Below are 13,340 nucleotides of genomic sequence, written 5' to 3'. Positions count from 1 at the left end.
CATTAGCTCTAATGATTGAGAGACATTAATCATGTCTGGCTAGCTCTTTGCATAATAAATTTCTCAATCAACACATTAAGGTTTCCCTTAATAAATGGTGTAAGTGGATTTGATTGGGGAAAACAAAAAATAAAACTTCAAACATCAGCTAGAAAATGTGACCCCTTTTTTTTTGTTTTGTTTTGAGATCTCTTAGTCTATGTTTTGAATACTAAATCCAGATCCTACAATTCTAGGTTTCTTTGACCTAAGTTTAGAATTCTGAGGTTTTCTAACCTGAGAACACCTGGCTCTAGTGCAGAAGATCAAGGGATTCTAGTCATTAGAGTGAAATATGGAAGTTTCCTCTCCTGTTCCCATACTCTCATGGAATCCCTGGGGAGAAAGGTGGCAGGGTTTTGGCCTGAAAATCACTATTTCTCTGTCCTTGCTCAATATTACTTTTGAGTACAATTGAGAAGGGTGACTAGCTCTATGGCTCTAGGAAGTTAGCAACTGATAACTGAGCCTGAGGAGGATCTGACATGGATTGGGCTAGAAGTCCAGACAGTCTCAATAAAAAGCCCATTGGTGTGAGGGAGTCTGACCATCTCTCTGTAGTCCCTTTGCTTGTCTTCAACGCATGGAGAACATATGGGCCTGGACTTTCTCCTTGTCTCTTTTTTCTCTGCCTGCTGTCTCTCCCTACCAGGTAGGTAGCTGGAGTGCCCAAGGATTCAGACCCCTGAAATCCTCACTGTCACACATAGGATACAAGAATATATCATACATACCATCTACACTATCTCACCATACACTTTCACACATACATAAATTCACAAATATGCATTCAGTTAGATATATGCATTCTCATATATGTATATGAGAATACACAGGATATTACCATCCATACCCAAACAACACAGACATATATATATCTATTTAAAACATTTCAACTACTAAGAAATTCATGAGTATCCCAAATAAAAATCAAATGCCATCCTCCAAACTGCATGGAACTGAGAATCTGGCTTTTTAGTGGTCTGATCTTGTCCTTAGGAATCTTGCTGGCAATCACTTCCACCCCTACCTCACTGATTTATGGATGTATCTCTCCCTTAATGCTTTGACCCAAAGACAATCAGTCACTTAAGACTAAGCTGAGACAGTGAAATAAATCATTCTAAAAATGTATTATAATGCATATAGGAAAGAAAGAGTGATAGGCAAATAAAAAGTGCTTTAGAAAAATGGCTCACTCACCTTTAGTTTGAAATGTCCCTAAGGGAACAACCCTGGCCAGCCCCATCCTGCTTCCTAAGGAAGAAGATATCTTTTCTCTACCACATGGGAGCACTCTCAATTAAGACTACTATCCCCAAGCCTAGACCCCTAAGAAAAACATAATCTCTCTCCCTTCCACTTAAGACCTTTTATCCTTCTCTATTTTTCATTCTAAGGAACCAACTTTTCCAGATCACTAATAAGAGCAACGTCTCCACTTATAGGGGAGATCCCATTCTTACACACAGGAACATGGGTTTCTCTATGGCTTTAATAGACCCAACTTTTCATACAATAAGTCTGATATCCTTATAAGGGACCTGCACACATTGCCACATAGAACCATACATCCACAGAAATAATCTTTGATTATTATTTTCTTAAACTAATTCCAAAAGGAGAATTTTGTCCCCAATTCAGATTTCCTGATTTTTTCTCATTATGATCCTCTGGGTCCCCTCCCCAAGACTATCCTACTGTAGCAGAGACTGTGAGGCTGGAGTTGACATCACAATATCTCTTTTCTGAAGAGGGAATGCTTTTGGTGGTGGAGGTGTGGGAGGGGCAGCTCTGGGAGTCACTTAGCCCACCCTATGCCAACTATGAATCAGTAGCCAAGACAGGCCTCAGCTGGGTCACATCTGGAGAGCTGGGGTGGGGGTACAACACCACAGAATACCTGGCCTCAGCCCAGGAACTCATCCCTTTTTGGGCAACAGGGAAACTCGCCTTGACTTGAGGACACCTGAGACAAGACAGAGGCCAAAAGAAACATTTATCTGCCCTCACCCCTTCTGCCCCTGCATCCACCTGCTCCCAATTTGCCCATTCTCTAAGGTCCATGCCACATGTGACTCCCCAAACACCCAGGATGGCCCCAAGTGGGCATCCTTTAGGTTTGCCTGCAGACAAGAATATCTGTCCAACTGTCACCCGAGTGATAGTGAAGACACCAGGCAATCAGGACGACTTTGTGGTAGTTGATGACACCTCAGTGAGGCAGTTCAAAGAGGAGCTCTCAGCTCACTTCAAATGCCAAATAGACCAGTTAGTGCTAGTCTTCATGGGCCGCCTTCTCAAAGACCATGACACACTGAGTCAGAGGGGCATCCTGGATGGCCACACCATCCACGTGGTCATTAAATCCAAGCCCAGCTCCCGATCCCTAGTCCATTCTTCCCAGCACCTGTCAACCAATGAGCCTTGCCACCAAGATGGGAACACCAAAGGATACAGCAGTGGGGTGCCTCAGTTTGCTGGCGTGAGTCAAATCCCAACAGAATCAGCCCTCTTTTTGGAGTCTGAGATGCCTAAAGTGAATACCCAGAACCTGGAAGTGGGCAGATCAGAGTACCTGCCAGAAAATCCTAGTGTTCAGCAGCTTTTATCCAACATGGACCTCATACGGCGGTTTATCTCAGAACACCCAGAGATACAACAACTGATGCAGCAGAATCCTGAGTTTTCCCATATCCTTGACAATTCTGAGATCTTGTGGCAAACTCTGGAGCTGGCCAGGAACCTTTCCAGGATCCAGGAGATAATACAGACCCAGCAACCTGAACAGGTTGAGCACCCGCGAAGCCCACAGTCATCTCTGGACTTAGAGACAATCCCAGGTGGGAACAAAGCCCTGGGTCAGGGCCGTGCTGATTTCAATGACCAAATGCTCAACAGCTTGCATGATCCCTTTGGGGGCAACCCTTTCACAGCTCTCCTGGAAGGACAAGTGCCAGAGCAAGTCTGGTCCTCAACCCCACTTCTACCACCATCCCAAGAACAGCAAGACCAGCTTCCACAGCACCCTACAACCCGAGTCATCTATTCCAGTTCTTGTAGTTTATCCTCAATCACCTCAGCCAATACCACACCCAACAGGGCCAGCCACACTGCTAAAATCAATACTGCCACTATTTCCACCAAAGGTCGAAGCCAGATCTGTGCCATTCAGCAACCAGCTGGGGTGCCAGCCCTACCCAGCATACAGCTCACCCAGCAGAACCAGGCAGAAAGTAAGGATGCCACCATATCTCTAGGTGGCTGTGGCCAAAGACTGGAGGATGATCTCCAGTTGTCAGTTGAGCAGAACAGCTCCCAAATAATAGGAAGCATGATGCAACTGCTTATGAACAACCCTTACCTGGCAGCCCAGGTATTGTTCATGAGTATACCTCAACTCAGTGAACAACGGAGACAGCAGCTGCCCATATTCCTGCAGCAGATGCAGCTTTCTGACCTACTGATAGCCTTAGGCAATCCTAAAGCATCACAGGCAATACTGCAGATTGAGCAGGGTCTACAGCTGCTGGCTACAGAGGCCCCTGTTCTTTTGCCCTGGGTTGCCCCCTACCTCTGGGGCCTAGGTTGGCTTCCTGCCCCCAGCTACAACTACACTGACACAGTGTCTTTGGCCTGGGATGTGCCAGACATGGCTGAACCCAAAAGGCCTGAGGACTGCCAAAAATCTCAAGCAATCCTGCAGAGGTTACAATCTCTAGCTGGAGACCCTTCTTATCATCAACAAGCCCCTGAGATTCGCTTCTGCAAGCAGATGGAATATCTCCAGGCCATGGGCTTTGGAAACCAACATGCCAATCTTCAGGCACTCATTGCCACTGAGGGAGACACCAGTGCTGCTATCCGGAAGCTCAAGAGATCCCAGGAATTCTAACCACTATGTCTACCCATCTGCATGCAACCTGCCTGCTGACCTATTTGACTGCCTCATCTGGTTTCTCCATCTCTCCTGACACTTTTAGCCAGGAGCAGTCCTGGGACAGGAGCAACCAACCAATGCTTTCCCTACTGAATAACAGGCCATTGGCCATGGCTAGAAGATCTGTCAATAAAATGGCTACATCTACATGATCCTATCTGAGATTTGGCTTTATTTCCTTTGCAAAATAGCAAAAAGCTGTTTGCTTCTCTCACCTACTATATATATGCATGAACACACACAAAGACACACACACAGTATGCATAAATCAATATAGAGATAAAAGGAATCACAGTTGCACATATAGAATCACAGGTACAGATAAGTGAAACTATACTCAATATCCTAGAACATGCATTTGTAGCCTCAGACAGGTGTATATACATACAAGTTCACAGACACAGATCCACATATGTAGGCATATAGTCAACACACAGAGATTTGTGCGGGCATGTGCACATACAGATACACACAAATGCCTGAAAACACATAACAGACTCCATGTATGGAAAGAAGCTGATAACATACCCATACAAAAAGGGAAACATTATATAGATGGACCCACATATTTTACGATATGACTGACTTTCTTCCTTGTTTCCTCAAACCCAGATTGTCCAAGTTTGAAAATGGAAGAATGACCGGGTGGGCTGGAACAGGAAGAACCCACATATCAATGAGGTCCTGATGAGTATTTATTGTCAGTAAGATCCACTTGCTAATTATCGTAATCATAGGCTTTATTTTTTGAGAAGGGTGCGTGGTCCAGGAATTGAACCTGGATCTTCCACATGGAAGGGGAGCATTCTACCACTGAACCACCCATGCACCCTGTAATCATAGGGTTTTGAAGGGGCAGTTTCTATTCTTTCTCTCTCTTTTTTTTTTTTGACACTTTTTACTGTGAAATATATTTACAAAACAAGCAATAAATTTCAAACACATTGTAACAAGTAGTTATAGAACAGATTTAAGTTTAGTATGGGTTACAGTTCCACAATTTCAGGTTTTTCCTTCTAGGTGTTCCAAGACACTGGAGACCAAAAGAAATATCAACATAATGATTCAGCAGTCAAATTCATTTGTTGAATCCTATTTTATCTGTCATAACTACACCTTTAAATTTGATCTTTCTTCCAATCTTTAGGGATATCTGGGCTATGACCATTCTAACTTTTTAATGTTGGAGAGAGCTGTTAATATACATGGGATGGAGCTAGTTGATGTTCTGGAGAAGCTCCCACTTTGGGTTTAAGGACCTATCTGGCCTTGGAACCTATCTGGAGTTTGTAGGTTTCTGGAAAACAATCATAGTGCATGGAACCTTTGTAGAATCTCAGATAAAGCCCGAGGTGTTTCTTAAGGTTGAAAGAAATAATTTTGGTTGGGGTTTGACAAGTTATGACAGGTAGCAATGTCTACCTGAAGCTTGAGTAAAAGTGACCTCCAGAGTAGCCTCTCAACTCTATTTGAACTCTCTCAGCTACTGATAGCTTATTTGTTTACAGTTCTTTTTCTTTTTTGGTCAGGATGGCATTGTTGAACCCATGGTACTAGGGCCAGGCTCATATCTGGGAGTCCAGTCCTGTGTTGTCAGAGAGACTTTCAACCCTGGATTGTACTCTCCCTTTAACACAGAGTGGTACTTACTGGTGATGAAAGCCTCACTGCGTATTTCAGGCACAACACAGTTAGTCCTCTATGGGGCACAGCATCTTCCAAGAACATCATGTCCTTCAGCATATCTAATGTTTATAGCTTGTTTTCTAAAGTTAACATCCCCATCTCCTTCTGCCTCACCTAGAAGATCCCAGCATGGCAGGACATACAGTCCATTCCTGGTCCAATTACTCAGTTGCTAAAAAAAAATTATAAATTAGGCAATGAAGTAGAGGTGACAGACCCAATATCCTTATGGTTCTTGACTTTCTCATGTGAGATTGCAAACAGTATTCAACTTAAGTAAAAAATATTAGTGTAGTGACAAGTGCAATGAAGGAAAATGAGATCGGATAAACTATCTTAAAAGGGTGATCAGGGAAGGCCTGTTTGAAAAGATGACATTTAAACAGAACTCAGAAGGAAATGTGAGACAGAGAGAAGAATGATCCAAGAAGAAAGCTGCATGTGAATTAAGACCTCAAGTTAGGAGTATTGTTGTTGGTGTTAGAAGAATTGTGTGGAAGTGATGTAGCCGGAGTGAAGAGAAAAAAAAGAATGGCAGGAGAGAAAATCAGAGGAGATCATAAAGAGCTCTGCAACCCTGGTGAGAACTTCAGATTTTACTATGTACAAAAACATTAAAATCACTGGAGGGTTTTGGGCAAAGGAATGGAGTGATTCAATTTATCAGCCTTGCTGCTGAGTGGAGGGAAATGTTTGAAGCAGAGAAATAAACCGGGGGCCTTTTTCAATGAAGCAAAGGAGAGCTGGTGTTTTCTCGGTCTAGGGTAAGATTAGTGGATGTGCAGAGAAGATGATTTTGGACTCTAAATGTGTGCTCCTCACAGACCACACCTCCCACTCTTGACATCACCATCAGCAGGATTGATAGATAGTTTATAAAGTTCCCAGGGATTCTAACAAACCCAATGCCACCACACAATCTACCAAAAAGATGAATCCCCCAAAAGAAATTATAACCAAGACAGACTTTTTGCCTCCCCATTATGCATCTCTAATACTACTGTTAACCCTTACACTCAATTTGCCTCAACCTACCTAAAGAGCCAAAGCTCATTTGCATCCGTCTACATCTTTCTAATTTTCATCCCAATATGCTCTGAAAATTCCTCATCTGATTTAATTTTCCACTACTCACCAATTCCCTAGATCTTTCCTTTCTACTACTTACAACCCATAGTTTAACAATAGAAAAACTCTCATATTCACAATATTCCAATCTGGCTGTCAACTGAGTACACTGATTCTCCAGTGGTGGTGGCTAATTTTCATTTTCTGTGGACTTATAAGTGGGGTCGGTGTCCTCCTGGCACCTTCTTGCTGCTTTCTGTCCAGTTTTCTAGCTTCAACATGACTTGGTGACCCATCAGTATAATCATTCTGGCATAGTGCTCACCTAACAAACTCAACATGGTTAGGCCCAATTCTTTGCCTAATCTCTTTGTAGGCAGAGTAAAGCACACAACTGTGCTGACAAGTTTCATTTACATTCCTCACCAAAAGCCTGAATTAGCCTCTTGGTAATCTTATGCATTTTTTCTAGTCAAATGGTTCTCACCAGAATCTGCATCAGATTCATCAGAATTAACTGGAGGTTGTGTTAAAACACATATTTCTGAGCTCTACTCCCATGGTTTCCTGTTCAGTAGGTCTAGGGTGAGGCTCCAAATTTTGAATTTCTTTCAAGTTTCTAGGAGATGCTGATATTGCTGGTCAAGGGACCAAACTTGGAGACCCATTGTCCTGGTTGATTCATACTCTTATTCTTTGAGATGATCATTTCATACTTCTACTTGTCTCAAATCATCAGCACCTGTTTTTCTATTCTCATTCTCTGCTGATGTTCTCCTGCATTTAACAAGATAGGCATGATCAGTGCTTGAGTTTACCACCAAATCTACCAATTAACTTGTGCCTGTTCCTATAAAATGTGTGCTCCATCTTGTTATAATGGATAAGCTCTCTGTGCTCCTAAACCAAGCTCTCCAGTTGGACAGTTGTTCCCCAGATCTCTAATCTACTCAAGGATTTACTCTTTCAAGTGTTAACTTCTTTCTTCTGCAGCATTTTTTCTTCCTCATTGGATTGTTCACATCAGATTAAACACATGATGGAATATTCCCATCCAAAAAAAAGAGCCTTTAACACCATTTCCACTCAGTCTATATTCCTTTGCTTCCATTTATAACACTCTTGTTGGATCCACTTTCTCTCCAACTCATTTGCTCCAAAACCCACTTCAGTAAGGGTTTTCTGCTCCAACCACTTTTCCAAAACTGATGTTATCATGGTCCCCAATTCTCTATTTTATCAAATCTAATGGTCAATTCTCAGGCCTCATCCTAATGATCTAACAGCATCATTTAACATAGTTGTTTATTCTTTCCCTTTTTAAAAAACTCTTTCTTCATTTGGTGTATCTTAGCATTTTCTTTCCTTCCTCATTGCTTTTGTCTCACTTTTCCTTGCTGAATTCTTCCGATCTTTCAGACTTCTAAATGTTATAGTGCCATGACTCAGTCTTTTTTTTTTTGCGTGGGCAGGCACTGGAAACTGAACCTGGTTCTCTGGCATGCTAGGTGAGAAGTCTGCTTATTGAGCCACCGTGGCCCACCCATGACTCAGTCTTTTTACTTCTCTACTTTATCTGTTCCCATAATTTTCAATACTCATCCATGCTGATGAGCAACAGACTCATAATTTTCAACTACCTTCCTACATCTTCATCTGGATATATAAAATAAATCTCAAATATATATTAAACTGAACTCAATTTTCTGCTTAACAACTTGTTCATTCCTGGTCTTTTTTTTTTTTTTTTTTTTTATCTTAGTAAATACTCCCTTCAATCCTGGAGTACCTCTGAGGGCTAATAATTTTTAAAAAGAGTAAAATACAACTTCATGTCATTCATGATGCCTTTCTCACACCCCAAATCCTCTCCATTGGCAAATCCTTTTAATATCTTGAAAAGTACAGAGAATTCAGGGGATAGGATGCCAGGAGGAAAATCTTTGATTGGGAAGTAGTTGAATTTGGCTCTGAATGGGAATGCAGGGTCTGAAAAGCCTTTCTTAATTGTCTAACTCCAATCTGAGTCTCCACATACTACATACCGGTTTGTGTGGAGGCAGGCCTCTTGGCCTGAGAAGTAGTGGGCAGCTCAGGCCCTTCACTGAGAAAACATTTGAGGTGAAAGAAGTGGAAAAGTTAAAAAGGTAAGGGGAGAAAGAGATCCCAGAAATTCAGAACATCTTGGAGAAGTCTCAAAAATCCATTGCATGAGGCTGTGATGTCAGTGCTGAGGTCACAGAGGTGACCTGAAGGAGTGGGTTACGGCCCAAAAGGTCTCAAGGGTGGCTGTGCAGCAAAATGAGGGTGATTTGGAGCCCTGCATAAGAGGAAAAGACGGGGCCACAGCTAAGTGGTACGTATTCCCCAACTAGTCCCTTCTTCCTGCTTTTACTTCTTCAGTCATGAACTATATACCTCTTTCCCAAGGCTCCAGATTTCCCTTCCTTAACCCTAATATTTCTCAATCCCATCATCTTCCCAAAGCTCCCTGTCCCAGGTAGCTTAACACCCTTTCCATGCAGATACTATGGCTTCTCCCACCTCAAGGCCTAGACCCTCTTTCTGTTCACCTTTCCTACTTTCAACACTGCCCAAAAGATTGATCTTTTTCTCATTTGCATATCCCCAGCTGTGTCCCCACAGATCTGGGCCTCCTGCTGCCCACCATGGCCAAAAGTGGAGAGGCTGTGCCACAAGGCAGCCCTGCATCAGTTCAGGATCCCCACCTCATCAAGGTGACAGTGAAGACGCCCAAGGACAAGGAAGATTTCTCAGTTACAGATACATGCACCATCCAGCAGCTGAAGGAAGAGATATCCCCGCGCTTTAAGGCCCACCCTGATCAGCTGGTCCTAATATTTGCTGGCAAGATCCTCAAGGACCCTGACTCACTGGCACAGTGTGGAGTGCGAGATGGCCTCACTGTACACCTGGTCATCAAGATGCAGCGTCGCACTATGGAAACTGAGTGTCCAGCTCCTTCAATTCCTGCCTCAGCCCCAAGTCCTGCATCATTACCTCAGCCAAGTTCCAATTACCCAGCAGATGGGTCTCCCACCCTCAGCTTAGGTGTCCTCACAGGTCTCAGTGGGCTGGGCCTGACCTCTTCCAGTTTCCCTGACCAGCCAAGCTCAGTGATGTGGCAGCATGTATCTGTACCTGAGTTTGTGGCTAAAATCATTGACGACCCCTTCATTCAGGGTCTGCTGTCCAATACAGGCCTGGTGCACCAGCTGGTTCTTGACAACCCCCATATGCAGCAGCTGATCCAACACAACCCTGAGATTGGGCATATTCTCAACAACCCTGAAATCATACGCCAGACACTGGAATTCCTACGCAACCCTGCCATGATGCAAGAGATGATGCGTAGCCAGGACCGGGCACTCAGTAACTTGGAGAGCATCCCTGGTGGCTACAATGTGCTTCGCACCATGTACACTGATATTATGGACCCGATGCTTAATGCAGTACAGGAGCACTTTGGTGGCAATCCCTTTGCTGCTCCCACTACTGCTGATGCCACCACCAGCAGCAGCCAACCTTCAAGGACTGAGAATTGTGATCCTCTCCCTAACCCCTGGGCATCCACAAATAGAGATTCAGGTGGAAGGCAAAGAAGGTGGCCTGGGGAACAGGATATACCTGAAATTAGAAATAAGGTCCCCAACTTTCTGGGTAATATAGGACTCTATGACTGCCTCCAGCAATTACCTGAGACCCCCCAGTCCCTGGGAACCTACCCACAGGGGACTGCATCTTCACTCACCCCAAGCCAGGTACCACCCCCACCATGGAACAGAGTTCCACAAACTTCACCCTCATCCCAGGAACCCAGATCAGGCCAACCTGTTCCCAAGGAGTCATTATCAATCAAGGGAAAGTCCTCCTGCCCAGCTTTCCTGAGATATTCCACAGAGAATAGTACTGGACAAGGTGGAGTCCAAGACAGTGCAGGGAAGGGCCCCTCTGGCCAGAATACCAACATGCCTGATCTTGTCTCAGGTCTAGGGGATTCTGTCAATAGGGCCCCATTTGTTTCTTCATCACTTTCACCCATGACAACTACCCCTGGAGTCCCTGAACCTGCCTGGCAGCCAGCATCAGCTTATTCAAGATCTCAGAGGCCAACTGGCATGAATCAGGTCCCACAGTTGCAGGATGAGATGCACCGGCAGCTGCCACTACTGCTGCACCTACAGGCAGCCACGGCTAACCCCCGTGCCATGCATGCCCTGATGCAGATTGAACAGGGTCTGCAAATCCTGGCTACTGAAGCACCTCGCCTCCTTCTCTGGTTCATGCCTTGCCCAGCAGGGGTGGGTAGTATGACAGGAAGTGTAGAGCCTGGAGGGGATACACTTATGTCTGAAGATCCCCCCCGAAATCCTGCCCCTGAAGTTCCCTCTGCACAGAGCTCTACTGAGCTGGGCTTACATTCAACTCCTGTCTTCCAGATGTTGCAAGCCCTAGCTAGTGCCAACTTCCAGCAGATGCAACCTGAGACTCACTTCCAGGTGCAGCTGGAGCAACTCCGGGCTATGGGCTTTCTGAATGTTGAAGCCAATCTCCAGGCCCTCATTGCTACAGGGGGTGATGTGGATGCTGCTGTAGAGAAGCTGAAGCAGTCTTAGGGCCCTAGTTCTTCAGGCCTTATCATTTCTTCTATACCTGTTCCCTATTCCTCACTACCCCAGTTTCCCCATCCTTGAATGCAGCTGCACTATAAACCAAATTTACTATGACGTCCTTTACTGTGGAGACAGTGTTGTTCCAGAGTCAATGAAGAAGAATGAGAGCCAGAAACGGTGTGGAGGTGCTGGGTGGGACCTAACAGACCTCTGCCACAAACCACAATGGGGTCCCAGTGTGAGCTCTGCTTATGCCTATCTTGAAATGCAATTACATCCAATCTCCAGTGTCAGCCTCTGCCTGAGTCTGATTATTTGTGGACGTATGAGAGAGGGGAGAGTGTGGAAGACAGGTGTTGACAAGGACTGTCTCTGCATAGAAGGGAGGGATCAGAGGAGGAATTAAGAAGTTTGAGATTAGAAGAGTCATGGGGAGGAGCCATGGGAGAAAAGGGGAAGGATGCTGGGGTCTTTGCTGCAGCCCTCTTAAGGCATAGGCCTGCAGTTTTCCTTCTGTCCTTCCCAAAGTCCCTCAGATTTTGTGCCCTTTGGGAGCTGCAACTATTTACTCAGTTTTTTAGGGTTTCATCCCACCCGACTGATTTGAGAGTAAAAGCAAATTCTTTTCTATATTGCCCCTGAAGACTATCCTTCAGATGGCTCTCGCTTCAAGGATTTGAGTGTATGTAGAGTAAGAAGGATTCAGGCTGGCTGAGTTCTAAAATTCATACCTATCTCACTGAGTTTGCAAAGTTACTTTCCCTACTAGCCAGATTGAGAATTGATTTCATTTTCATGGATTCTGCTTGTCTGGGATATTGTCTTTCCTATGAATCTTAGCTCATTTATTCAGTCTTTCAACAGAAATTGGTGCCTCCTATGTGCTCAAATTTTTGCTGTGTTTTAGAAATTCAATATGAGCAGAAGAGATACAGCCCTGCCCTCAGAGAGTTTATGATATGGTAGCTGGACATGATTTTTTTAAGTATTCATTATACATAACTATATATTATGATAAATGTTTTAAAGAAAAATACAGGGAGCTGTAAAATAGTGTAACAGGACCTTGATCTAGTATGGGTAACAGGGAAGGTTTCTGAAAGTGTATTCAAATCTGAAATCTGAAAAGCAGTAAGAACGAATTAGGTATAAAGCTGAGTGGGGAGGGAAGGGTTGTCCTACAGAAGGGCCATTATGTACAGAGACAGTGAGGTAGGAGGGTAATAACACATGCATGGGAGGTGTCCTCAGCATCTCAAACTAAATTCTTGTTTGCACACAGTGAATCCTTTCTTTACCCATATACTTCTAGAGTATATGAATTCATGAATCTAGTGAGTGAAACATACTTTCCAGGATAAATACTCAGATACGTGCCCATGCCCATGGGATCATATCGATACACACAATACAGAGAAGTGCACAAACATGCAATGCATATCTCACTTAAACACACCTTGATATGGGTATACCTTTTTTACATGTGCCCAAGCACATAGCAGCATAGTCTGCTAGTGTTTTATACCAAAATAGGAGCACAAATATAGGAAACATCAATGATGTGTTTGTGTCAAGGAATGCAAAGTATCCTTGAGGAGGGAGCCAATTATTGTAAAAGTGGCCATGGCACGTGTTTAAACACCAGAGACTCAGTGTTGGGGGTCCTCTCAGAGACTGGTAGAAACAGAACCTCCACCTGGAGCCCAGGATACTTAGACCATGCTGTCTTTATCTTTTAGCCACCATCCTTGGGGTGAAGAAGATGAGACAGGCCTTTGGGGACAAATTTCTTCCACGTTTTTAGATTTAACCTCTAAATGGAGCAGGTAGATGTAAGCCCTCACCCTCACACCTTCTCCCCATTAGGAGAGGAAGCTCCAGATCAAAGGTGCCATTGTTTATGGCATGATACAGAAAAGGAAGAGGGAAATCTTGCCTCTCTGTTTTCTGCAGTTAGTAAGGTAAGAGCTCCA

The 13,340-nt window shown here is 44.1% G+C and overlaps 2 protein-coding genes and 1 long non-coding RNA gene across 3 annotated transcripts in view; 2 read left to right on the top strand and 1 right to left on the bottom strand.

The window, feature by feature from the left end:
• LOC143644596 (uncharacterized) overlaps nt 1–10,871 on the bottom strand; it is an 83,543-nt gene extending 72,672 nt beyond the window's left edge. Inside the window, exon 1 of the long non-coding RNA XR_013156772.1 lies at nt 10,586–10,871. This is a non-coding gene — a long non-coding RNA (uncharacterized LOC143644596). The remainder of the gene's footprint in view (nt 1–10,585) is intronic.
• UBQLNL (ubiquilin like) lies at nt 1,802–4,153 on the top strand. Its single transcript, XM_077113787.1, has one exon. It carries the CDS (start codon nt 2,105–2,107, stop codon nt 3,932–3,934), a length of 1,830 nt encoding a protein of 609 aa, XP_076969902.1. The 5' UTR covers nt 1,802–2,104; the 3' UTR covers nt 3,935–4,153.
• Nucleotides 8,957–11,665, top strand: UBQLN3 (ubiquilin 3). The gene is made up of 2 exons (XM_077113786.1): nt 8,957–9,089; nt 9,366–11,665. Exon 2 carries the CDS (start codon nt 9,403–9,405, stop codon nt 11,368–11,370), a length of 1,968 nt encoding a protein of 655 aa, XP_076969901.1. The 5' UTR covers nt 8,957–9,089; nt 9,366–9,402; the 3' UTR covers nt 11,371–11,665.
• The last annotated feature ends 1,675 nt before the right edge of the window (nt 11,666–13,340 follow it).

The sequence above is a fragment of the Tamandua tetradactyla genome, chromosome 8 (assembly GCF_023851605.1).
Source record: "Tamandua tetradactyla isolate mTamTet1 chromosome 8, mTamTet1.pri, whole genome shotgun sequence".
Classification (NCBI taxonomy): Eukaryota; Metazoa; Chordata; class Mammalia; order Pilosa; family Myrmecophagidae; genus Tamandua; species Tamandua tetradactyla.
Note: the sequence above shows the minus strand (reverse complement) of the source record. Positions and strands in the feature narration are given on the sequence as shown.